At 58.8% G+C, this 26,809-nt stretch overlaps 1 protein-coding gene across 2 annotated transcripts in view; it reads right to left on the reverse strand.

The window, feature by feature from the left end:
* Positions 1–17,104: 17,104 nt before the first annotated feature.
* Positions 17,105–26,809, reverse strand: part of RAB7A (RAB7A, member RAS oncogene family) — a 45,981-nt gene continuing 36,276 nt past the window's right edge. For both annotated transcript variants that reach the window (XM_006078848.3, XM_025272465.2), the window contains exons 3-6: positions 25,907–26,033; positions 21,709–21,927; positions 20,347–20,475; positions 17,105–18,397 (exon numbers count right to left, since the gene is read on the reverse strand). In XM_006078848.3, the coding sequence (XP_006078910.1) occupies positions 18,302–18,397; positions 20,347–20,475; positions 21,709–21,927; positions 25,907–26,033 (571 nt within the window). In that variant the 3' untranslated portion in view covers positions 17,105–18,301. The remainder of the gene's footprint in view (positions 18,398–20,346; positions 20,476–21,708; positions 21,928–25,906; positions 26,034–26,809) is intronic.

Raw genomic sequence — 26,809 nt, forward strand, 5'->3', positions numbered from 1 at the left:
CGCACCCTAGGCTGAGGGAGCGCGAGAGGAGGGGGGCACCCGGTTTGAGGCCGAATAGCGCGGGCCCCCAGCGGGACCCCGCAGCCCGGAGCTCCGCAGCCGACAGCCAAGAGTGCTCCACGGGTCCCCAAGCCCAGATCGCGTCCAGGGGACCCCGGGCCTGCCCGCTGGACGAGCTTTAATTTGTCCGAACTAACACAGGGCACGCCCTCGCGCGGTCGGCTGGGGCAGTGTGGAAGGAGCCGGGACGCTTCGAGGGGGGTCTCCGCCTGAGTGCAAGGGGAGGGCGGATGCAGGCGCTTTCCTTTGCGCACCCGAGGCCTCCTTAGGCCTCGAGGGCCCAGGGCACCACGCGGGAGGCGGCGGGGAGGACTGCAGGTGCTTCTCTGGGGACATTTCCTAGGTGTCCCCCCCCCCCCCCCCCGCCGCCGCCGTGGATGCTACACGTGCCCCCATTTTTATGGTGCGAAGTAGCTTCCACCTTTACCCCAAAGCCACAAGGCGGCTCCGGCGGGGGCGAGGGGAGGCGCTGGCCCCGGGAGGATTTCCCAAGGATGAGGGAGGGGAGCGGCTCGTCGTTCTGGGCACCACCCCCCCCCACCCTCCACTCCGTGTGGGGAGCGCAGTTGAGAGTGGGGACACTCTCTCTGGGTACCAGGCGGAAGCTTGTGCAAGTTGGCGGCCCTGCCGCTGGGTCCAGTCCTGGGGGTGAGCAGGCGGCGTCGGACCATCTTTCTCCAAGCCAAAGGAGCCCTCACTTGGGAAAAGCTGAGACACGTAGAGACGCTCCAGGAGGAGGGTGGATCCCTTTTAGGGTGAGTGATTTAGGCCCGATCCTGCGCCGTGCAGTCTCCTGAGGCCCAAGCATGGAGGAGGGGCTGGCGGAACGGAGTGGGGGCGTAGAGCAGAACCGCGGGCCCCTCAGAGGTCTGCGCACCCCTGCCCCAGCGTTTGCCCGGCCGGCCCCGCGTGCTCTCGTGCTGTCCAACAAGCCGCGGTTATAATAAGCCCCAGGGGTGAAGGACTTTGAGCCAGGGATTTGCAGGCGGACGGGGGAGGTCAGGGGCTGGGAGCCACAAAAGGGGACAGTGAGTACATCCAGCAGGAGAGAGAAGGAAGATGAGTCTCAGCGTGGGCTCCTGCGGAGAAGCCGAGCCCCTTCCAGCCCAGCGGCTGGGAGCCCTGAGTCCAGGGGGGAATGGGGAGCAGTGGTCAGGGGCCCTCGGACACACAGGGCTTGAGCGAAAACCTCGGGTTCCAGAGATGCAAGGTGTGTGCAGGGCGAGAAGCTGGGAGATGGAGACCCCTTGTCCCCCTCAGGATGCACGGAGGTGGAGAGTGAGCGGGGCACCCGGGAGACAGCTAGCCCAGGGCAACCAGGTGACTGGTGAGAGGGACTCAGGTCAAAGGGAGAACAGAGGGCGAGACCCCCGAGGGGACCCCAGACTGAAACCTGCTCATCCTGTGGGGGCGGGGGATGGGCTGAAAATGTGAAGCCGCAGCAGGCAGGGCTGAGTGAGGGCCCTCTCCCCCGGGAAGGGGAGGGTGTGGGCTGGCAGGAGACAGTGGCTGTCCTCTGGAGACAGAGGAAGTACCATCATCAGAGAGGAGGGGACCAGGCATGGCCCGGGCCCTGGAGATTGAGAGAATTTCTAGAACTGAGGACCTGCATGGCCCGGGCCCTGGAGATTGAGAGAATTTCTAGAACTGAGGACCTGTCTACCCAGGGCAGCCCCTTAGGAAACTGGTTGAACTTGAGCCGACTGGCCAGCTTCCGACTTCTCAGAACCTCTGCCTGGACTTTGCCTGTTCAGCCCAGTGTATTTTAAAAGGCGAAATTTAAAAATCAGGCCATTTCACACAAAAATGCAGTCCAGATTTCAAATTTCCCTTTTTAAAAAAATCTGCAGATTGGACCTGGGTCGGGGCAGAAGCGGGGTGGGAGCTGAGTAACAATGGGCTGATGTCCCGCACCTGATCGGCGAGGAGGGGGTCGGCAGGAGTAGGGGGAAGGCTCTGCGGCCTAGGGGGAGGCCTGGCCATACCGAGAGGAGTGGAGGACTCAGAGCAGAGGGTGGACACATGCAGGCCGGGCAGCGCAGCCCAGACCACTGGGAGGATGTGGCGGACACACTCCAGAGGCCCCTCCAGCCTGGTGGGCCCCGGGGCTTGGGGGCACCAACTCTGGGCTCCAGGAGCTGGTGGGATGGAGTGGTGTCCTCCCACTGACCTCAGCATACAGATGAGGAAACAGAGGACTGGACCCACGCCTTCAGGAAGGTGTGGTCCATGAACCTCACACTCCCGGGAGCCGCCTGCCACCCCTGTAAGGACAGGACAGGTGGCAAAGGCCTCCGGTGGCCAATGGAAGAATGACGAAACGCTGGGAAAGGGGCCTCTGCAATTGGCCAGGGCCTGGGGTCCTGCTGCTCCAAACACCATCCATACACTGGTGACACCCATCTCTCTCCTGAGCAGCAGACAGCGGCCGCCCACATCCCTTCCGGGGTGTCTGAAGTGTCTCTTCTGTGTCTCCCATTTTCTCCAGCAGTCCCGCTCTCCCCCACACTTGCAGAGAGCGGGGTGCCGCTCCCCCCTCCACCGCCCCACCCTCTGGCTCTGGCCTTTTTGTTCCTTGCCGGGACTCCCGCTTGGGGCCTTGGCACAGCCATGGGGCTGGGCCTTTTCCTCCAGAATCCATTCAGAGCTGCCTCCAGGCCCACCGCCCCGCTTTATTTTCCTCATAGCACTTATCCTTATCTGACCCTATGTTGCCTATTTGTAGGGGGGCGGGGGGGCCCTCTGAGCGCAGCTGGCCTGGCCCTGTTCCCTGCGGGCCCTGTTCCCTGGGGCACACCCTGCAGCAGAATGTGGTTGGGCGTGGACCCCCGCTCCCCCACACACTCCCCGTGTGACCCACCTGTCTGGGCCCTGGGCTGGCTCTGTCACCACCCCTGTAGGGGTCCACACACACACACACAGTTTCTGACAACCTAGGATGGGGCCCCAGACGTGAGGCCGAGAGGTCTGAGGGGTCGCAGCCCCTGTGGGAAAGGCCCAGTGGGCTCCGGGGGTAACAGGAGGCTCTGTCTCCCCACACTGGTTTAGACAGGAGGCTGGCTCCAGCCTGGGCCCGCTTTGGGGTTTAAAATGGAAGAGGCCTTAGGTGCTTTTTAGTATCTAAGGGGAAATGGGGGAATTCACCAGGTGTGACGGTGGGGAAAGGTCGCCTTTAAGATGCAAATGTGTATTGTGAAGCCCTGAATGGGGGTGCTCTGGGGGTCTCTGGTCTCCCCCCTCCCCGCCAGTGGCAGGCGGGCCGCCTGTGGAGAGCGGACGCTCTTGCTGAGGCAGGACAAAGGACTGAGAGGCCCCCACACCCTGTCCCCAGGGGCAGTGGAGCGAGCCCAGAGCCCCGGCTGCCCACCCACCTCCACTTCCCCTTGGGGGGCTCCCCCCCACCTGCTTCAGACGCCCCCAAAGTGCTTAGAAGACAGCGTGTAAAGAAGGGATGGGCGCTGCTCAGCATGCAAGGACCCACTACTGCTGGGCGCGGTGTGTCGGGGTCCCAGTGAGGGAGGCTCGTCTCAGGGTGGGGGGTCCTGAGAACGAGGGGCATGAAGTGACAGCCCCCCAACCGGAGCCAACAGCTGACGCGGGGCCTGGCAGGTGGTGCTGTTCCCGTGGACGTGAGCAGAGGCTTGTGTCTCGGGGCATCCCCCCAGCTTCCCATAGCTGGCTCTGCCACAGCTGGGGACCCGCTGGGCCACACCGCCCGTTCAGCCACACCGCCTTCTCCAGGCCTTTTACGTCTTTTTCCTTTAAGAGCCCTTTTTCTTAGTAAAGTTATTCGTGGTATAAAACCCGACTGGGGGAACAAGGCTGTGAAGTGACAACCGAGGGGCACGTCTCGGCTCTGGACACCGGTCCGCGTCCGGGGGCCTGTGCCTGGCTGGTCGTGCCCTCGGGGCAGGCCGGGCGGTTGCTGATGTGTTTCCCTGACTGTCCTTTGTTCATCAGCCCAGAACGAGCCTCCAGATTCACTCTTACAAATCCACTTAAGTGTTGATACCCTGTGATCCGGCAGGCTTCCAAGTGCGCCCCCCAACCCACGTCCCCCGTGAGCACCCATCCTGGGCCTTGTGAGTCCACCCGGCCTGGCCTGTGTGTGCGTCTCCCCACTCCATCCCCACCCCACACTTCAGGCACAGCCATCGGGCCACCCCTGGTGACCTGGATGCCTCCTTGGGGCTTCCTGGCTCCCCCATCGAATTCAGCCTTTTGGGGATTTGGATGGCCCAGCATCCTGCCCCCCACAGCCTGGCTCTGCCCCACCCTCCTCTTCTTCCTTTTTCCTTCAGCCACAGCCCCGCCTCCCCGAGGTGCCTCCCCTGTGGGGATCTCTGCCCAGCCAGGGGCAGGGAGGGGGGCAGGCTCTGGGAAGACAGTGGTGCTGAGTGGCCTTTGAGCTGTGATCTGTGGGCAGGGCGGCCCAGGAGAGGCTGGCTCCCGCCTCCCCGAGGGGCCTCCCCTGCAGGGGGATCGCTGCCCGGCAGAGGGGGGCAGGCTCGGGGGACAGTGGCGCTGAGTGACCTTCGAGCCATGTTCCACAGACAGGGAGGCCCAGGAGAGGCTGGCCCCTTGCCTGTTTGCCTCCCTCCTCCGGCCGGGTCTCCTGGGGGGCGAGCTGGCCCATGCTCCAGGGAGGCCAAGGCCGGAACTGTTGTCCGGCCTCGGCAGTATTTAACATATCTTCTCCATGGGTCCCCGGGGATTGAGGCCGAGGGGCTGGGGCAAGGTTGCATCCAGACACTGTTCTGGTAGGGGCACCAGGGCCAGGGCAGAGCCTGACAAGCAGAGAAACCATCTTCCGGTGTTGCCTCACTGGCAAGGTTCCCCCGGCCAGGGAAGATGGCAAAGCATCTGCTGTCCCCCTCATTTCAAGGGGCCGTGCCACCCCCTTCTAGCACTAGCTCTTGGTTGTGCCCCGTTAATCACTGTCTGAGATTGCCCTGTCTTGTGCCTGTCACCCCCACGAGAGCAGGGATGCTCTCAAGCTCTGCTGCACGGGGCCTGACACATAGTAGGCCCTCAATAAATATTTGTTGAATGAATGAAATGGGAGTCCAAGCTGGGCAGGCTTAGGGCTAGCACGAGGGCTGGCAAGGCTCACAGAAGCTCATCTCAGTGATTGGGCTCGCCCAGTCCTGGGGATCCTGACTTCTTTCCTGATCTAGAACCAACCCCAGCTGCCCTGAAAGCTCCCTAACTGCCACTTTCTGGGGGTGCCCCTCCTCCTGCCCACCACCCCTCGCTTCCTCCCTACCAGAGGCCTATGAAGAGGAGAGTAGGAGCTTGTTGCTTTCCCACTCAGGGTACCCCGCCCTGGCCACAGCATCTGGGCCCTGCTGACCTCTTCGACTTTATATCCCCGGCTCATCTGCCCTCCCTTCCACAGCCCGCTTCCCACCCCAGCTCCTTCAACCCTGGTCACCCCAATTCCTTCTCCCATTTTCTCTAACTAAATTAAATTATCTGCTTTAACATCTGCCCCCAAGACCCCTCTGTCTTGTGTAGCCTCGAATATGAGACTAGAAGGGGCTCTAACTGCTATTTCAGAAGACAGGTGCATGGGGACCCATTGGGAAAATGAAGAGGCCAGCAAAGCCCACCAGACAACACCTCCTAACTCAAGAGCCTGACATACACAGCTCTCCAAAACTGAGCTCCCCTCCACTCCTCCCCTCTCATCAGCCACTGCTTCTTGAAGGAGGTGGCCCCCTGAATGCTTTGGGAGCATCCTCAATGGGTTCAGGGGATGGGATCCCCTGGGACCTGAAGAAGCTGAGGTACAAGCTGCAGGGAAGGGGCCAAGCCCACCCGGGGTTTCTGGGTTGTTCTCCAAGTCTTATTCCCAGTCCAGTGCTCTTGCCCTTCCTGACCTCTCATCTGGCCAGTTAGCTGGGGATGGGGAAGGGATGGGGAGGGGAGGCCAGGCCAGGCCCCTGGATGAGGACGGACATTGGCCATGTGCCCGCCTTGTCTGGGTGAGAAGGCTGTCCTTTGGGGCCAGGCCCCAGAACCTGGGAATATTGGGAGGGGACCTGGGGGAGAGCCCGAGCTGTCTCCTGGCCTCTGAGCTCACCCTGGACCTGTCCACCAGGCACTACCAGCCCCAGAAGACCAAGAAAGCCTCCGAGCGGGTCTCCCTGTGGCCAGATCTTCACAGAAGCCACCGTTTTCTCAGAGCGCCCCCACTGGGCCCCTTCAGATCCTGCCCATCCCTCCTTAAACTTGAACCCTCAGGCTCTTTCCCATCGCACTTAGAATAAAATCCAAGCGTGCTGCCTTGCTGTCCTACCCTGCACGGTGTCCCCCACCCGCCCCTCCACTTGGGGCTTTTGTGCTTGTGAGCCCTCCTTCGCCTCCCATTCTTGCCAATCATGTGAATACCACCTCCTTCGGGAAGCCCTCCCTGAGCACCCCATCTGAAGTAGGGCCACCCACCCCGCACCGGCTTTCACTTTTCCAGGTTGTTTTTTTTTTTCAAAGCACATGTCACTACTGTAGCTTCTGCATTTATAGCTTAAGTCTCTCTTCCCCACCCAGCTTCTGCTTGTCTGGCTTGTGGCTCACCGGACCCTTTGTAGGCGGCACACAGTAGATGCTCAGTAAAAGTTTGTGTGAATCAATGAGAAGAAAGGGCCCTGACTAGGAGGAGTTCTGAGACGTGGCCTCTCTTCTCTGCCCCCAGTATTGGCTGCTTGTCTGGAGAGCGCGGGGAGCTAGACGGCATCTCCTCCTGCCGCACACACACACCCCAGGCCTGCGAGGGGCTAGCAGCGGCCCCAAGCGGAGGAAGGAGCATTTCCAGCGGGACGCTTGTGGCCTGGAGGCCTGGGCGGGGGGGCTCCGGGGACTTGGGGGCAGCCTTCCGTGTGGGCGGCGCAGTCATCACCCGCGGCGAGCGTAGCGGCCGCGGCCGGGGTCGGCCGGCGGAGGCCTCTGGGGACAGAAGGGGAAGGGTCCCCGGAGTGGGGACGCTCGTCTCTGCCCCAGGGACGCGGGAGCGGACGCCCAGCCTCCGCGTTTTCCCCAAATACCCCCGGCCCTTCGCGCCCGCCCGCCCGCCTCCAGCCGCGCCGGAGATCTAGGCCGCGGGCCGCCGGCGGGCGTTGGGCGCGCGTCCCCGCGGCCGTCTCCGTGGAGACCGCGCGCGCCTCCCAAGCGGGCCGCCGGCGGGCGTTGGGCGCGCGTCCCCGCGGCCGTCTCCGTGGAGACCGCGCGCGCCTCCCAAGCGGGCCGCCGGCGGGCGTTGGGCGCGCGTCCCCGCGGCCGTCTCCGTGGAGACCGCGCGCGCCTCCCAACCGGCCTCCCGCGGCGTGGGGGCGCGCGCGCCCCGGGCGGGGGCCGGCCCGGGGAGGGGCCTGGGGGCCTCCCGGGCGACGCGGGCTCGCGAGGCCGCTGAGGGAGCAGCTCTGGGAAAGGCACTGACCCAGAGCCGGCGATCTGGACCCTCGGTGGCGGTCGCTTGTTCAGGGCCACTCTGGAGGCGGCTCTGCGGTGTGGGTCCGTGCGGACACCCCGCCCTGTCGGCCCCCACCGCGGTCTCCGGGCTCTGTGGTCTCCGAGAGCGGCCTGGGCCCCTCTGCCCTGGCCCGGGGACTAGCCGCGGGTTCCTCACAAGACACCCCTACTCTCTACACACACACACAAACACACACAGACACACACACGTATAGACGTCCACAGCGACTGGTGTCCTCACAGGACACCCCTACTCCTACACACACACACACACACACCACACACATGTAGATGTCCACAGCCGCTGGTGTCCTCACAAGACACCCCTACCCTCTACACACACACACACACACACACACACACACACACACACACACACGTGTAGATGTCCACAGCCCCACTGGAGACTGGCCACCTGGAGGCTTCTCCGGGCAGCTGGCAGGTGACAGCCGGCGCGCACCTGACCTGCGGCCACTCCAGCCGGCAGAGCTGGCTTCCAGGGCACCCTCTTGCCCGTCCTCACCGCCCTTGCCTGGTGCTGCCTTCAACGACGTGCAGTCGGCACCTGCTGGCCTTGGCCGGTGGGGACTCCTGCCCCCACCGCTGGGGGCCGTGGGCCCCGGGGACCAGGCGGCGCAGGCTCAGCTGACGGTGGGCCACCGGAGCCGCGTCCTCACTGAGGCGCCCCACACAGCTCTGTGCCTCCTTGCCCTGCTCCCCGTTCTCCTGTCTGGATGCTGGTCTATTCACATTTTGTCCCAGGAAACTGAAAAACCCCACAAGAAAACCACAGACAAAAGCACCAATTGTATCTATCCCAGGGTCCACAAACGTACAGGTAGAAAATACCAGTGAATGAGGTGGTCTGCAAGGCCCGGTGGGCCCCTAAGGGGGCAGCTGACAGCAGCCCCCGCTGCTACACCAGGCGGAAGGCAGGCTCAGGGCTGCAAAAGACTCTGAAGGCAAGGAGGAAAATGGTCTTGTTTAGTGTGTCATCTCTTGTGGTTTAAACGTTTGTTGTCTAGTCACTAAGTCGTGTCTGACTCTTTGTGACCCCAGGGACTGCAGCCCGCCAGGCTCCTCTGGCATGGGATTCTCCAGGCCAGCATACTGGAGTGGGTTGCCATGGCCTCCTCCAGGGGATCTTCCCGACCCAGGGATCAAACCTGCGTCTCCTGCAGGGGCAGGCGGGTTCCTGACCGCTGGCTGAGCTGCCTGGGAAGCTCCCAAGTGTACCCGGTACTTGAACGTCTGTATGTGCCGTGACAGCGCAGTCCGTCACCGTACACAGTTCCAGGATTTTTTTTTTTTTGTCCTGATGAGGACTTTTTAAGACCTATCCTCATTGTGAAACTGTATGGAGTCTGTAGTTAAATCCATTTCACCTGTAACCTGCCTTGACGCCTCAAGCTCATTTTAATCGTTGCTGCATAGAGTCAGTCACGTATCCTCCACGAAGCTCAGAGCCTAAACAACACGTCTGCGTGGGTTGTCCTCCAGGAACTCGGCTTCAGCTGCACCTGGTGTGAGCTGAGCTGTGGGACCACGGCCCTGCCAACTGAGCCGGCACGGGTGTCCACAGGGTGACCTTTTGAAGCTGCAGACCCTGGGACCTGGTTCCACCTGCGCAGACTCACAGTGGGACGTGATGCCTTTCCCCACCACCTCTCCCTGCTTCTTATTCCTGATTCCATCATGCCCCAGCCCCTTGCCTGCCGGGAGGTTCATTCTCCTGTCTCCATGCTTGGCTGCCTTGTGAATAAACCCTCAAACCTGGGCATCTCAGGCGTCTCTGTGGAGCGTGGCTTGCTCCACGTCAGGTTAAGAAAGCTTGGTTCAGCGGCGTTAGCAGCTTTGCAATATGCAGGTAGTTGAGCGTGCTGAACGCCAGTCACCGTCACGGGCGTTACCGTCCCAGGACCTGGAAGCCTGTGCCTTTGACCCTTCACCCGTGTCTCCCACCCCACCCTCTACCTCTGGCAGCATCCAGTCTGGTCTGTTTGTCTGTGAGTTGGCTTATGTTTACATTTTTTTTTATGTAATTCATTATATTTTTCACTGCCCCAGTCGGCAGGCGGGATCTTAGTTCCCCAACTGGGGATGGAAACTTGGTTCCCCAACCAGGTGGCCCCTGTGGTGGAAGCTCCGGAGTCCTAACCGCTGGGACTCCAGGGAAGTCCCCTGAGGAAACTTCATAGTTGAATTTTTTGGAGTGCTTTTCCTGCATCATTTGAGATGATCACGGTGGGTCTTCATCTTCACCCTATAAACACCATGCATCGACAGACTTCGCAGATTGCAGTCCAGGAATAAACGCCACTTGGCCACAGCATACAGCCCTTTCCGTGTGCTCTGCTGCTGCTGCTGCTAAGTCGCTTCGGTCGTGTCCAACTCTGCGACCCCATAGAAGGCAGCCCACCGGGCTCTGCTGCTGCTGCTGCTAAGTCGCTTCAGTCGTGTCCGACTGTGCGACCCCATAGACGGCAGCCCACCAGGCTCTAGCAGTTTCCTTTTCAGGGGAAAGAGGCAGGGAAGCGATCCCCTGACAGGACTCAGGCGATGCCCAGGGCAACCTGAGCAGATGCCAGAGCTGGAGGGTCCTCTCGTCCCAAAAGGGACCTGGAGCGGGGGGTGAAGCCAGCAGCCCTGGGCCAAGACGACCCCCAAACAGCCCTTCCAGGGGTGGAGGCGTGACGGGGTGGGGGGGGGCGCCTTTCTGGGCTGGCAGCTGTGCTGGCTCCCATGCAGACCCCCACCTCGGGCGGCGGGCCTTTGCTCCCCTAAAGCTGGGGCTTTATTACACCCCTCGCCCCTCCTCTTCCTCCCTGGACTCGCCGTTAACCCACAGACTAGACAAGACCCTGAGTGGGGGACGGCATTCCAGCGCCGGCTCCTTCCCCTGGAGCTCCAGCAAAGCGACGAGTTCCCGCTGACAGGGGCTCCTCCCGCCGCGCCCCGTGAGCCGAGGCGGGCCTCTGCCGGAGGAAGGAGGGCGGTGGGCCAGGCTGACGCTCGCGTCTCTTTTGGATGCCAGGAAAGCCGGCGGTCGGAGGGAAGCCGGGCAGGGCAGCCACATCAGCTCCAGGCCCGCCAGGGCCAGCACCGGCTTCCAGCCACACGCTTCTCGGCTCATGCGAGCAGGCGCACGCGCGAAGACAGGCACGTGCGCTGGGGCTGCAGCTAGGAGCCACTGGAGAACTGGCCTTTGCACATTTGAAAATTCTGGTGTGACGCATGTAGGGGCAGTGGACCCACGAAATACGAGTAGGGGTGCCAGCTGGGGTGGTGGTCAGGAGAGCTAGTGTGTAGTTGAAATCCTTCGGTTTTTAAAACTGTCTTTTAGTTTTGGTTGTGCTGGGCCTTCGCTGCTGTGCAGGCTGCTCTCTACTTGCGGCGAGTGGGGGCTTCTCTTGTGGCGGAGCAGACGCTGTAGGCACCCGGGCTTCAGGAATGGTGGCGCGTGAGCCCACTTACTCCACAGCATGTGGGATCTTAGTTCCTGGACCAGGGACAGAAACCGTGTCCCCTGCGTCGGCGGGCGGATGCTCAAGCACTGGAGCACCAGGGGAGCCCCGTCACACCTTCTTGGTCCATCTGCCGGTGGTCGTTCAGGTCGTGTCCTTGTCTTGGCCACGACAAATACTGCTGTGCTGAAGTTGTGTTCAACTTCATTTGAAACGATTTTGTTCCGTTGCATGGTGAGAGCTGTCTCATCAGTATGCATTTTTAAAAAATCAAAATTGGTGACTTTTTGTGTAGGCGTGCGCACATCTATTCACACTTCTGTTTGGACATGTATGCCCAGGAGTGGAGTTGCTGGATCGTGTATTAATAGTAGTTGTATTTTTAGTTTTCTCAGGAACTCCCATACTGTGCTCCACAGTGGCTGCGCCCACTTCCATTTAGGTCTTGAGTCCATTTTGAGTCTATTTTCGTATATGTTGTTAGGGAAGGTTCCCATTTCTTTCTTTGCACACAGCCGTCCGTTTTCCGAGTACCGTTTCTTGAAGAGGCTGCTTTCCTGCACTGCTTCTCTTCCCTCCCCTCATCTAGAGTGACCGACCCCAGGGGTGCGGGTTTCTCTCTGCGCTGCTCTGTGTCCGGTCTCTGTGTGTTTCTGCTTCGTGCCAGGGCCGCTGCTGTTTTGATTACCGCAGTGTTGTACTGGGTTGGCCAAAATGTTCGTTTGTTTCTTTCTGTAAGATGGCTCTGGTAGCACTCAATTGTCTTCATTTGAAACAATTTTGTTCCGTCGTATGGTGACAGCCGTCTCATCAGTATGCACTTTTAAAAAATCAAAATTGGTCAATTTGTGTGTAGCCATTTTAGTATTGAAGACAGGAGGGGAAGCAAGCAACATTTTCAGCATATTGAAAGTGGAGGTAAAAATACAACTGAAGCACGCGGAGAGCTTTGTGCAGCGATCGGACAAAGTGCTGTGCCTGACCCAACGTGTCCGGGGCGGTTTGTGAAGCTTCCTGCTGGAGATTTCTCCTTGCACGATGCTCCAGGGTTGGGTAGATCAGTTGAAGTTGATAGCGATCAAATTGAGACATTGAGAACAACCGATGTTTATACCATGCGGGAGATAGCAGATATACTCCAAGTATCCTAATCAAGTGTCTTGAATATTCATTGGAAAGGCTGAAGCTGAAGCTGAAACTCCAATACTTTGGCCACCTGATGAGAAAAACTGACTCACTGGAAAAGACCCTGATGCTGGGAAAGATGGGAAGTGGGAGGAGAAGGGGACGACAGAGGATGAGATGGTTGGATGGCATCATTGACTCAATGGACATGAGTTTGAGCAAACTCCAGGAGTTGGGGTCAACAAAGAGTTGGACACGACTGAGCAACTGAACTGAACTGATCCTCATCAAGCCTTGAAAATCATCTGCACCAGCTTGGTTATGTTCATTGCTTTGATGTTTGGGTTCCACATAAGTTAAGCGAGAAAAAACCAAACAAACGAACCCTTTTGACCATGTTTCTGCATGCGATTTTCTACTGAAACATGATGAAGTGGGGAGTGAGAGAGTGATGAGAATGGTCTCGAAACAGTGTTTGTGGTTGCACAGCACTGGGAGGGTCCTGCACTGCTGAAGTGCACACTCTTTAGGGGTGTGTGCACTGTTTCATTCATGTTTAAACCACACCATCAAACACTGAACTTAAATACATGTTGGCCATTTCAGATTTTTGAAATAAAGATGGACGGGCAGCTTCCAGGGTGCAACGTGTGACACTGTGCCCAGTGTACTGAACAGAGCCTAACCAGGGCTGGAATGACTGCGTGCCTTACACATCTGCTGGCGGTGAGTGCAGGGACGAGCCCAGCACCTGGAGGAAAAGCCTGCTCAGGACTGAACAGAGGCCCTTGGCTGCTGTCAGGATCTGCTGTCAGACCTTCAGACTTGGACAAACCATGGCGTCTGTCCATGTACAAAAAGTCCCGGATTCAGGGCAGACGGGAGCTCAGCATAGATATTACGAGCTTGGCTCTGGCCAGTTAGGACTGGGGGGCAGGTCTGCAGCGAGCGCGGCTGGCTGGAGGTGGGGCGTGTGCAACTCCAGTCTGGGGTCTGTGGTCACAAGAGCGTCCAGTCTAGAGGCGGAATGCTGAGTGCTTTCTGCAGATCCCCCCGCCCCCCTAGTTCCCAGACAAGTTCCCGGGGCGCTCTTCTCAAGCGAATTGCGCTCACCTGCTTCAAACGGGTGAACCCCCTGGTCTGTGGGAAAGAACGTGGACTTGCCCAAGGGAGGCCTGGCTTCGCCCGTGGTCTCCGGGAGGCACCCCACGTCGTCTGTGGCAGGCGTGTCTCTGGTTAGGGTGGGGCTGGCCACAGTGGGTCTGAGGCTGGAGCCCCACCTGTGAGTGCTGGAGGCCGGCGGGGAAAGTCCGGCAGTGTGAGCTGGGGCCAGGTAGAGGGTCATGCCGTGTCCCATGTGTCAGTTTTATGAGGGTGCACGACCAGGCGTGAGGGGGCCTCCCCTGGCCCCCCACCCCATGCTCACGGCCAACAGCTCATCAGCCCAGGCCCCATCCTGACACGGAGGCTGAGATGCTCCGTGGGCCATCATCAGTCATTAACGGAGCCCCAGTAAACACTCTGGACACCAGGGCTACTGGGAGCTACTCTGTGTAGTGGGTCCTTTCATCCCCTTAAACATAGCTTTCCCAGAGAAAAAGCTTTGAATTTTGATGGAGTCCAATTTATTTTTTTTTTCCTTTTATAGAATATGCTTTTGGAGCCATGTTTGAGTTCTTCACCAAGCCTTAGGTATTTTTTCTGTGTTTTTTCAAAAAGTTTCATAGTTTTACAGTTTATGATTCATTTGGAGTTAATTTTTGTGTCATGCACAAGGTTTAGGCGGAGTTTGTCCCTCAGGTAACATGCTGTGGGCTTTGGGCCGTCATGACTCGATACTGTCTGTGCTGTGAAATGACTCCCCCTCGTCACGTGCGCTGAAGCTTTTGTGATGAGAATATTAGGGTCTGCTCTCCCGGTGACTTTACACATGCAGATTTAGAAACTAGTCACCGGGCTGTACGTGACCTGCCCAGGACTGACTCTGTAACGGCCTTCCTAACTTCCTGACCCCCTCACCCACGCTCACCGCACACGCCGACTCTGGTTCCCACTGTGCTCTCTGCACCTGTGAACTTGCGTTTTTACTGTTTTGTTCTCTAGATTCCACACGTTCAGGTTATGGGCAAAATTAGGGCAATTCATGTGGAACACACACTCCTTCACAGGGTGAGAGACTGGATCAGGGTCAGGCTCAAGGTCAGTTTCAAGGTAGAGATCCGGTTTGAGGTTAAGCATGAAGTCTACCTAGATTAGGGCAAGACGTGGGCACGTGAGTGAGTGACAGGCCCTTCAAGGCCAGCCGGTGTCGGTGCCAGTTCAACAGATCTTGGCTGTTTCTCAAAAGGAACTCCCTCCCTGTTTGTTGGAATGGAGATGAATGTAGACACAGCACCACACACGCGTCTCAATTCACATTCTTCCTGGAAGCAGAGCAAGTTCAAAGGATCTAAGGAGTGTGACAGGTAAGAATTTGCATTCGTGCAAACACTGCAAATCCCATTCTCTTCAAAAGCACGTTACTCCTTGTTGGAGCAAACTTGCTTCTCTCAAGAGCGCGTGCAATCCTGGTGGGAACACGGGAAAAGATACTGCGGTGGTGGAGTTCAGCCTCCACCTCTCCTTACTGAGGGAAAACCACATCTAGGTGAGGTAGCTGTGTGTGCACAGGACACAAGTAAGATGATGTTGGGCTGATGGGACATTAAGGCGGGTTAGTCCCAGGTTGGACAGGGCTTGTCACAGTGGGTGGGGCTCAGTGTTAACTTGAAAGTTGGAATATAACAGGGTCAGGAGGAGGGTCAGACTCAAGGTCATTTCAAGGGGACCATGCTTAGGATGATTTGTCAGTGAGATGTGAGTCAAGGTCAGTTCAAAGTCAAATTTGACTTAAAATCGGCCGACTGTGCTTGGGTTCAGGGCCACGAAGTTATGTTTGAGCTCATTCCGGAGTGCGGCTGGCCTGGGCAGGAGCGTGCAGAGCGAGCCATACTGTAAGCGCGGTCTACCGTCAAACAGTATCTGAGTAAAGGGACTGTCTATATGGTTCTTCAAACTTATTTTCCAAAGATAATTTTAATAACTTCATTGAAGAGACTTTTGATCCAATACACTTTAGTTGTTATTTACAGTAAGTTGGTAAGTTTATCGAGTTGCGCCGGCACCGTGGTCCACTCGAACATCTTCACTCCCGCTAACTCCACTGAGCCTGTCTGAAGCCAGGCCCCCAACCCACCCCTCAGCCCCAGGTCGCCGCAGGTCTGACTTCAGTTTAAATGTTTCTGTTCTGAACACTGCACGTGAAATCCCACGGCGTGCTAACATTCTTCGTCGCCCTCCGCTGAGGCTGAGGCGCATCTGCGTTGCTCGTCGCTTTGTTTCTGTATGTCCGCTGCACGGACTTCCCGCACTTGTGTATCCGTTTGCTAGTGAAGTTGCTTCCATCAGTTCAGTTCAGTTGCTCCGCTGCGTCCAACTCTGCTTCCGTATTTCATCTGTTATGAACAATGCTGCCAAGAGCACCGATAGGGTTTGAGCGGGTATGATTTTATTTCTCTGAGATTCACAGGAGTCAAGGTGTTGGGTCATATGCTAAGCTTATGTTTAGCTTTTTAAGAAACTGGCAGATGTTTCCAGTGGGGATTGTACTATTTTCATCCCCACCAGCACTGTGGGGAGGTTCCATTTTCTTGACGTCCTCATAAGGCTTGGCATTCTTTTGTATTATAGTGACCCTGGTCCACGTGTAGTGAAACTCCTCTGCATGTGTTTATCATTTATTGGGCTACATCAGGTGTAGTTGTGGCGTGTGGGCTCAGCAGTTGCAGCACGTGGGACTGCTTCCCTGGACGCACGCAGGCTCTCAGCTCCCAGAAGGGGCACTGAGCCCGAGTCCCTGATACTGGATGGCAGACTCCTCAACCAGGGAAGTCCAGTCCCTCCATCGTGGTTTCAATTGGCATTTTCCTAGTGACTAACAATTTTGAGAACATTTTCTTCTAATTCTTAGAAAACAGTTTGAATGTCTTCTTTGATAAAATGTTTAATTCTAGTCTTTCCCCATTTTATTATTGAGTCATAATAAGTTATTACTTTTCATATTGTAGACGCAAGGTTTCCATAAGATACATGATTTGCAAATAGTTTCTCCTACTTTTGGCTTACCTTTTCATTCTAACGGTGACTTTTACATGCATGGTTATAGCACTATTAAATATCTATTTAAAAAACAAGCTAGGACACTGTAAGGATAATCACTGGTTTCAGGGGGTGGTTGAGGTCAGAGGTCCAAGTCTATTTCCCCGACTTGTTCACGGTCAGGACCAGAGGGCTACAGCCTGGTTTGTGAGGTAAGCACCCCTCGGGGTCCACTCGTCGCCACCCGGCACCAGGGGAGGCCACTGGGCCCCCCACGCCCAGCCCAGGAGGCTGGGCCGGAGCACGGGGAGCCGTGTGCCCCTGACGGGTGCTGTCGTGGTCGTGAGCATCCAGGGGGTGAGCCCAGAGCAGCCGGAGGAAGCAACCCACCGGGGACCTGAGACGTGGGGCGCGTAGAGCCCCAGGCGCGGTCTGCCAGCCTCCACTCTCCCACCGACCGACATGTGGCCGTTTCGTAACACTGATCCTCGTGGCATCTGCCATCCCGGCGTGGCTCATCTGTGCTGGAACGCGGGCCCTGCTGCCGAACCCTCCTGTCCTGTCAAGAGTCAGAAACCCAGAACCACGCAAGGGCCACGTGTCAGTGACCACGTGGGTTAAACCACCACAAACCCAAAGGCCGCTCGGCCCCGCCTCTGCAGGGACAGCGCTCTCCAGCAGGCGTCCCCCCGCCACTGCGATCAGAAACACAGACGGCACACACCAGGGGCCGGTGCTGAGGGGCTGGACGGAGGAGGCTGCCGCTCGAGAGAAAGCGCCGTGAGGGCGACCAGCTGCACGGCCGCCCGAGCCCAGGCTTGGAGGAAAAGATGGGGCGAAGACAGACGGTCTTTGTTCTCGGTACATTTTATTGGCATCACGTTCATCTCTTTACAGAAGAACTTGGCCCACACCCTGGGACGCAGGCCCTTGGAGGGGAGCTCTGTGAAGCAGGCTACAGTGCGGGGGTGGGGGGTGGCCCCGCCAGGAAGCGGGGGCGCAGGGGCTCCACTGGGGAGTCGGGGGGCGGGGGAAGGTGTGCCCACCGAGGACGCCACACCCCGGGAGGAGTGCCTTCTAGAACAAAGGTACCGTCGCTAGACAGGTCTGGGAGGCCTCCTCTCCCTCCCTCTTGGACGTGGATGCGAATCTAACGGGAGTTTTAAAGTGTGGAGCAGGAAAGAAAAAAAAGGGAAAATGAGAGTTTTAAATCTTGAAACAGCTGTTTCTCCATTGCACACACTAAGTATTATGCAAATCGCCTCTTGGAAAATTTAGGTGCAGAGGGAGCTGGACAGTCTCCCCTGGAGAGGTGCAAAGCATTTGGCTCTGAAGTCTTGATAAAAGGCGTAATGATTCTCGTGTCTACTGTACAGAATACTGCCTCCTGCTGCGCTTCTCACCTCGAGATGCTGAACACGCTGCGGGCCAGACCAAGTTCAGCCCTCGGTCTCTACGCCTGCATCACAGGACTTACACACATAACCCAAGAATTTCTTACACTGATTTATACATTTTAATTGGTTGCATATATTAACATGTACTATAAGATTCTTTTCTACGAAGCATTACATAATAAATGGATACTGTAAAAAGATCTGATTAGTTAAAAGTAACAAGCATTAACAGATACATACAAAACTCAGCCTGATCAGACTGGGTGTGAGCCTGTGATGGAGCGCAGGGCACCAGCCTTCCCACGTGGTGGCCTTCACAGGAGGGGGTGGGTAAAAAGACCACAAGACGGTTAAAAAAATCAGAACTAATTAGACACAGATTAACTGTAAACAGTTCTCTCTCCAGTGGACGAAAGGAAAAGCTTCCAGCGCAGACTCCGCCCCCGGCGGTGTGCGCGGCCGGCAGTGCTGCTGCCACGGGCCCGCGGGGCGGCGCTGGGGCCGGTGCGGCGTGTGCGGGGTCGGCGGTGTGCTGGGCTCTCCGGGCAGCTGGGCGAGAGATGACTGTCTGTGTGGAGGAGGGGCTCGTGGAAGAAGGCCTGTACGTGTGTTCTCGGTCGCGAAGGACTGTGCGCTCTGCTCTCTGCCTCTTCAGCAGCTGCAGCCCTCAGCCGAGGGCTTGGTGCGGTCGTTCTTGTCCAGTTTGATGGGCTCGGGGAACTCGTTGTACAGCTCCACTTCCGTTTCCTGGGCAGGGAGAGAGGCGGTGACTGCGGGCCGGGGCCGGGCGCGCTCCCGCAGTGCAGGGGGGCGGGCCCCGCAGCGGGCGGGCCAGGCGGGCGACGAGGGACGCTGCGGGGCAGCGGCAGGAGGGGTAGGCTGACGCCCTCCGCCCGCATGTGCCCGCTCCGGGAGCTTCTGCCAGCGCCTGACAAAGGCAGGGTCTGGGCCCCGGCCCACACACACCCCGCGAGCTCGCCCTGCGCGCCTCTCTCGGACCCAGGTCTGTATGCCGTCTCTTCCAGGCCTTCAGGAGAGCTTGCCCCCAAGGCTGCACACGCCGGGCCCGCCCAGGACAACTCCCTCACTGTGGGGCCCACAGGACAGGGACTGGGGTCACTTCACGGGGACTTGGGCTGAATTAACGTGTTTCCAGCAAGGGGCAGCTTCCTACTTCCTAGGGAAAAAATTCACCTGTCCCTTAGACACGGAGCACACGCGGGTCGAGGTCCTCTGGGGAAACCACTCTGTTCACAAGTGCTGTACACGCGACCACGCCCAGGACTACCTGTATTTTAAGGAGGACCTCTCCCTGAGGAGTGAGCATGTGCACGTGTGGCCTCGTCTGCTCACTGGTCAGCGCCATCAGGACCTTCCCGGCCCGGAGGCGAGCCGGCTCCAGCAGCGGCGGCCTGTCCCGCCCCCTGCTCCCAGCCCTGACCAGCGCTCATCTGCTTTCTGTCTTAACAGAGGCCTCAGCGGAGATCGGACTTGCTGGCCCCTGGACTGCAGACTGTGGCCCCAAAACCGACAGGAAATAAAAGTGTGTCCGTGAGCCGTGCGGTCTGTGGAGTCTGTCACGGGCCCACTGCTGGCTGACACAGCTGAAGTGCAGTTCACTTAGAACCTCAGGAAGGTTTCTTTTTTGGGGGGTGGGTGGTGGGGAGAGGACGGAGGAGGAAAAGGTTGCACCTGGAGTGAAAGTCTTAGTTTAAATGGATAACGAACCAAACACGGCCAAGGAGGAGGACACCACCAGCGAGGGCAGAGGCCGCGCGGGGAGCACATGGACTGCAGGCGGGGCCAACGTGGGGAGGGCCTGACGCAGGGAGAGCTTGACGGGTGGGGAGGGCCCGACGCGGGGAGCGCGCGCCCCACGGAGGGAAAGGCACACCCACCAGCAGGTTCCTCACCGTGGCGAGAGGGACTGAGAAAAAGGCCCGCCACACACAGCTCACCCCCCACCTCTACGCACAGCCGAGGCCCAGGTGAGGGCTGCGAGGGCCCCTCTGCAGAGCGTGGACGCTGCGCCGAGGGCGCCACTGTGGTGCCGGGACCGAGGGTCACCGATGTCCCCAGGGGCAGCCGGGGGCCACCTTACCAGTTGGACAGTCTTACTCCTGCGACTCCTGCTCTGGGGCAGGAGTGTTCAGGGAGGAAAGCACTGCCCTGCCGCTGTGGGTCAGAAGAGCCTTCACCTGGCACATGCCAACAAGATGCCACTAGTATTTGGGGGGGGGGGGGAACATTTGAATAAACACAGAGAAAATGCAAGGAAACCTTGCCTAAGGAAGACGATTCCTAGAGCCTTTTGGGTTAACCTTTATGAGGATCGTTTAGGATAATTCCAGAAGTTGGTACACCTCACTGAATCTTCACAAACGCCCTGGAAGCGGGCAGTCTCATTGTACAACTCAGACAGGATTTAAAAACTAGACCAGATCCCAAGACGGGCAGCAGAGCTGGGCTTCAAACTCAAGTGTACCCTCAAACGGGAGGAGCATGCCGAGCAGAGCGGCCCCACACGAGGCGGCCTCAGCGGCCCCGTGGAGCTGGCCTAAGGACGGCGGGACAGGGCCGCTCTCAAAGGCCCGCCACCGCCTCTGGCTGCACAGAGAGCCCGCAGGGAGAGGTGCAGGCTGAGGCGGCCAGGCCGGGGCTCGGAACCCGGAGGCGCCAATGCTGCAGACACCGACCTGCTTGAGCGCGTTCCGGGCGATCGTCTGGAAGGCCTGCTCCACGTTGATGGCCTCCTTGGCGCTGGTCTCGAAGTAGGGAATGTTGTTTTTGCTGTAGCACCAGGCCTGTGCCCGCTTGGTGGCCACCTGAAGGGAGAGGCAGGGCGCAGGTGCCAGGAAAAGCAGGAATCTCACCGGAAGAACCCCGGGACCCCCGCCGGCCACCACCCGCCAGCCCCGCGCCAGCTAAGCACGATACAGCTGGGCTTTCCCCTCAGCCCGCAACCCTGAGCTGCACTTGGAAGCAGCTTGTGAAGGCAGGCGGCAGCCAGCCCGGGAAGAAGTGCCTGCCGCTCCTGGGGCCGCAGGGGCCCCCGGCCCAGGACAGGCCTGGGAGCTTCGTCTCCAGGTCTACAGCCCCTCCTGTGACTGCTCAGCGTACCTGCCTGGGCCCCTGGCCTGATCACACACCCAGGCCCCAGAGCCCCCAACCCAGCCACGTCCTGTTTCCTGACTCCCCACCCGAACCTGTTTTCAGGAACGAGAGAAGAACCAATTCATTTAGGAAAGAGCTGACTGGTCAAAAATAAACTCGGCTATACTTAAGAATAACTTTGTCTACACTCCCCAGAGAGATGCTACTGGAAAGGAAGCCAGAGCAGTTTTACTCAAAGCCCAAAGCACCTCCTGACCCAAGGGATCTGGGAGGGCCCCGCAGCGCAAGGATGACAGCTGAGGGCAACCGAACCCTCCTCCCGGGTCAGAGGCAGAGGCGCCCACAAGCCCGAGTCATGGCCGTGAGGGTGGTGTGGGGATCTCAACGGGCCTCCTGGGCCCCAGTCCCCAAGAGCAGCCAGCCTGGAGATGGTGCCCCTGTGCACCCCCAGAGCCACGAGGCGCTCAGCACAGACCCTCCATGTGCACAGGGCACCTCAGAGCAGGAGGCCCAGGCGAGAGAGCAGGGCGCTGGGCAGGCCCTCTGGGGCCCCGCGGCCCTGGCCTCCGCCCAGAGCTGTCCTCAGCTCAGCAGTGCGTGAGCCAGACCAAGGGTAAGTCTGCCCCGCAGCCTGGAGACCGAGGTCCCACAGGGCCTAGAGGTCAATCCCGGACCGGAGCCAGGAGGCTGGCAGCGGGCCGCTCCATGGGGAGCTCCGACCCCGCACACCCTCCCCGCTCTGCTCCCAGGGAGCCAGGCGCCACCCCAGGGCGGCCAGGTGCCCCCCCGTTAGTTGTACCCTTCCCCTGCAGGAGTCACACGCAGACAGAAAGATGGGGTGATCCTCCGGGCACACGGTTCTTTACCAGTCAAACCTGAACACTGGCGCCGCCCCCTTTAAAAGGCAGCCCCCCACCAAGTACCCGGCCATCGCCAGCACGCACCTGTCTGTTTTCGAGGTCAATCTTGTTTCCCAGCACGACAAAGGGGAAGTTCTCGGGGTCCCGGGGACTGGCCTGGATGAGAAACTCGTCTCTCCAGCTGTCAAGGGTCTTGAACGTGTTGGGGGCGGTCACGTCGAACACCAGGACGCAGCAGTCGGCGCCTCTGTAGAAGGCCACGCCCAGGGACTGGAACCGCTCCTGTCCCGCCGTGTCCCAAATCTGCCCAAGACACACCATCACTCCTGGGGGCGCAGCCCTGGACGGGGGGCACTGGGGACGGCAGGGCTACCCTGAGACTAGCACCTCAGGACTCGGGGAGTGCGCGGAGCATGCTGACTGACAGCAGCTGGGTGCATGCGCCCGAAGCCCGGAGACCCAAGCCTGGGTCCTGATCCAGGTGGAAGTCACACAGGGAGGTACGTACGGAAAAGCTGCATCGAAAACCTAGGCGTTCCGCACTCGGGGAGCTCCCCGCAGGGAGCGTCTGCTCAGGGCACGTTTACTTTTGTTTGGCCACACCGTGAGGCCGGCAGGACTGTAGTTCCCCAGCCAGGGACTGAACCAGGGCCTCAGCGGTGAAAGCACAAGCCCTAACGACTAGGCCAGCACGGAACTCCCGACCGTACATTTCTTTACATTTGCGTATCTTACTGTATATGACATTTACCTTAAAACGCCCTTCTTTTTATCATATCTCAAGACAAAGAAAAGCACTGTGTGAGGAGGGGAAGGGGAGGGAGAGAGCAATGAAGGCCAAGGTGGTGAGGACTCGGCCCGGAGGGCAGGTGCTGACCGAGGGCACAGCGGCACCCGGCTCTCAGAGCTTCTGATCATGCACTGCCCCGCCAGGCCGGGATGCAGGACGCACCTCCTGGATGCCCCAGACCCCAGCAGGGCCCGGGTCGCCGGGAGGGACGACCAGTGTTCCCAGGACAGGCCCCAGTGCCGGGGCAGAAGGCACGCAGTTACCTCCAGCTGACAGCAGTCACCACCTGCTGGACCCTCTGTCTGTCTGTCTGTCTGTCTGTCTGCAGGAAAGCACTTAGCTTCAGGACAGCAGGAGACTGAACCATCCTCACAACCCAAGTAAAAACTACGTCCACAGCACCGGCCGGGACTCAAGGGCTGGGTTTTAGGTCAACACGGAGTGTGGGCTGAGCCACCCGTCTCATCTAATGAACCAGCCTCTGCAGGAGGCGGCCCAGCCTCCGTGCAGCCGGCCTGGCCTCCTGAGACCCCGCTGCACTGGCGAACACGGCAACCTGCCGGGGCCACACGGACGGCCGGGTCAGGGAGGACGGCCTCCTGCACAAAACCAGACCAATGTCTGCCCGGAGAGAGCAAGCCCACACGAGGACAGCCCAGCGGCACAGGGCCGCGTTAGGGGACTCCCGTTTCTGTCACACCAGCAAGCTGCAATTGCATCGCGGACCTTCCCCCCTGCCTAGAGTGCGGCTCTGAGGCTCTCTGCACAGAGTCGAGGGAGGCGCGCCCTCCTCCTCGCAGCCGGGCACCTCGAGGGCAGAGCAGCCTGCCCAGAGAACAAGCCGCAGTCGCCGGACCCACTGCAGCCTTGAGCAGCCTCGCCGCTGCACTTCCAGGTCGTTCTTGTTCCTCTCGCTGCTTTCAAGTTTGTCTCAAATAGATTTTTCTTTCAATATGGTTTTTCCCGTCTTCTCCTTGGAACGTGGGCTCCCCTGAATCCGTGGATTCGTACCACATCTACCGTGAAAACTTCCTAGCAAATACGCATCTTTGACCTTCCCGCTCTTCAGAGACAATGACAAGTCTGCGCTGCTCACCGAGTCCTGTTTCTGCCTTTTCTCCCTTCCCGTAACTCTCCTTTCGGCCCTCATCTGCTGTATCCCATCTGCTAAACACTCTCTAATTTCTAATTCTGGGTTACCGTGCTTCATTTTCAGCAACCCTACTGACCCATGCCACCTGCTTAGTTTCTCTGCAGATAGATGAGATGGCTTGATTTCTTTCAATACAAAAACCACTCTGAACCGCCAGGGAGGTTTCCATTGGTCTCCCCTGTGTTGCCCTCTGTGAATCATCTCTCTTTTTTCGGCATGCTGCTGAAGACCCATAAAAATAGGGGAGGATTCCTTAAGACCTGGAATGAGGATGCCTTTGTCCGGAGATGGTGTTTTCATTTACTTCCAGTCTTTTAAGCTGGCTGCAGAAGCCTGAGCGTCAGCCTTCTGTTTCAACCCAAGGACCACACTTTCTTTCGTGCTGTTTCCAGACTGCTCAGTGCCCTGGGTTCTCAGCGGGTGCACTGACTTCAGAAACTCTTAAGATCTGAGCTGTGGGGCTTCATCAGACTGGCGCCGAGCCGGGAGGGGCTGGGCCTCCCTTCTGCAAGCCCTCGTGGCTATGAGAACCACCGCTGTCCGTCTGCTCCTGCTCTGGGACGCAGGGGTCTCCAGGCAGCATCTGAGCCCAGGACCTGAACACAGCCCTCGGGCGCAAGGCCAGGAGCTCACCTGTCCACCTGCTGTTCCTGCACCCATCTCCTCTCCCCAAGTGCTCTGAGCATTCTGCTTTCTGGCATTCCAGTTTTCTTTGAGGTGATCTGCTCAGCTCAATCCTAAAGCTCCCTGTTCCCTCTATTGAGTTTAACCTGAGCTTGGCCTGTGCAGTCTGTCTCCATTTTCTCGGCTGGCCACATCCCATCTCTCAGGGGCCCTCTTCGTCAGTCTCCATCCCTCGTCCAGAAGCCTCCGGTCTCTGAGCGCTTTCTGTGGCACACTACTTCCTCAAGGGCTCATCTTCTAACCGGAAGTTGTGCATCTCCCAACAGGGTGGTCTTATCTTTGTCCTCACCAGGAGTGGCAGAGGCTTATGTCAGATCCTGCAGACAAAGTTCTCCGTGCCCTGCAGAGCAGAGACATGCACAGCGAGACGGGATGTCCCCCACCAGGGGCAGGGTAGCAGAGCCCCAGCCTGCACCCCACAGGCCAGCTGTACCCCTTCTGGGGGCTGAGGCCTGTGGTCCCGTTTCCACAACCTCCAAGGGCCCAAGAGCCCTGTGTGTCTGTGTGTCCAACGGCGTCTCAGTTCCGGAGCCCACCCTGTGTAGGCCACTCTTGTCCTGATGATGGGCAGAATGCCAGGCCCTGCTGTGAATCCATGCACCACCGTGGCAGGAGCCCGAGCTTGCCACCAGCTCCCGCTGTCTGCCCTGCTGTCCAGAAGTCTTTTCTCTCGAGCGTGGCTTCCTCGGACCTCAGTCGCACGCACACGGGGGCCTTGCCGACCACAATGCCACGTCTGTCTCAGGTGTGCCACCCTGGGTTTGTATGTTCATGTCACACGAGCTCCGCCACAACATCCAGCGCTTACAATTCTGCCACCTGGAGAGCACCCACCCCCTACCGCCTGTTTACCGCACAACTGGAAGTCTGCACCTTGGAACCTGCCCACCCCTGCACGCCTCTGCATGTCTGATGCGGTGGGGTGGGAGCCACGTCGGCCCCACCTGGAGGAGTGCGTGCCCCGGGAGCACGGGACACGCTCCCACCACAGCCCGTACCGTCCAGACGTCTCAGGGAGCCGGGTGTCGGCCAGGACTACACCGCGTGGTCTCCCCTGGGCAGCACTCAGGGCAGAGAACAGGCTCAAGTGCTGTGGAGGCAGCGGCTCCCAAACACAACAGTGGGCCAAAAGCCGGAGCTTCGGGATGCCCGACGCTGGGGCGGAAGGGCCTGGCCGGCAGAGCCCCGAGTGAGCGCACGAGGCTGGCGGGAGCTTAGCTCCTTCCCAGGGATCAGGCCCAGGCCCTGTAGTGGACGCGTGGTCAGAACCACTGGACCGCCAGGGAAGCCCCCGAACGTGAAGCCTCTTAAGGAGCCACGTGAGGTAATCGTGTTTATCCCAAGTGTTGAAAGGAAGCCCCTGAAATCAGATTAAGGTGCTACATGAAGAAGCCAATTTTATAGCAAAAAACTAACCAAAACAACAAAACGCAGGGACGCCAGTTAAATTCAAACTTTGGGAAAAAAAGGAAAATTGCTGGTGTGCCTCACGATGCTGAGGACGCCCTCGGTGTCCAATGCTGTATCTGGCAGGCCGCTGGAAGCGAGCTGCCCGTGAACACAACCGTGAGATCTGAAAGGGAGGGCGGCGCCAAGACAGAGGCAGGCGCTCAGACTGGACGGCCGGGCCGGGCCGGCAGAGGGGAGGCGCTCACCTGCATGGTCACTAGCCTGTCGTCCACCATCACCTCCTTCGTCAGGAAGTCGGCTCCGATTGTGGCTTTGTACTGGTTACTGAACTTCTTGTTCACGTACTGGTTCATGAGTGAGGTCTTCCCGACTCTGAAATTGGAGAGAAACCACAATAAGTCAGGCAGGTCGGCCCTGCACACCGACTCCGCCGCGTGCAGTCTGGAAGGACTGTCTGTCTCGCCGGAGAACAAGGCCTGCCCCTCCCAGTGGGGAGAAGCCTCCAGGTCACCCAGTGACGATGCGCGCTCACCAGGGACGGACATGGGCTACCGGCGGGGTTCAGGTCCGGAGAAGCGCTTCTAAGCTCTGGTGCAGCCGGCAGAGCCTCGTGTTTCCATTTCTCTCCTTAAAAGGAGGCCGGCAAACGCTCTCCTTCTCAAAGAAGCTCCAGCAGGAAGACCCCTCCACTTGTCCCCAAGTGTCTCTGCCGTCTTGGGTCTCTCCGTTTGGTGGTGGTTATTCAGTCCAAGAGAGTAGTGGCCAGAGGAAGCCACTGGCTCCCAGCAAACATTCACACAGCCAGCCAGTCTGCTGCCATTGGGTTAGTCGCTAAGTCGCGTCCGACTCTTGTGACCCCATGGACTGTAGCCCACCAGGCTCCTCTGTCCGTGGCATTTTCCAGGCAAGAATTACTAGAGTGGATAGCCATTTCCTTCTCCATAGGATCTTCCCGACCCAGGAACCGAACCCGGGTCTCCTGCATTGCAGGCAGATTCTTTACCGACTGAGCTATGAGGGAAGCCCAAACCAAGTTTACAATCTGAAGCAGAAAAAGCACCAATATTCCGCCAAATCGGAATCCACCAAACCAGGCTCCCCAGAGGTGTGTTTCAGTAAGAGAACTCAGCAAGAGACCAGGGTGACTC

The sequence above is a fragment of the Bubalus bubalis genome, chromosome 21 (assembly GCF_019923935.1).
Source record: "Bubalus bubalis isolate 160015118507 breed Murrah chromosome 21, NDDB_SH_1, whole genome shotgun sequence".
NCBI classification, from domain to species: domain Eukaryota; kingdom Metazoa; phylum Chordata; class Mammalia; order Artiodactyla; family Bovidae; genus Bubalus; species Bubalus bubalis.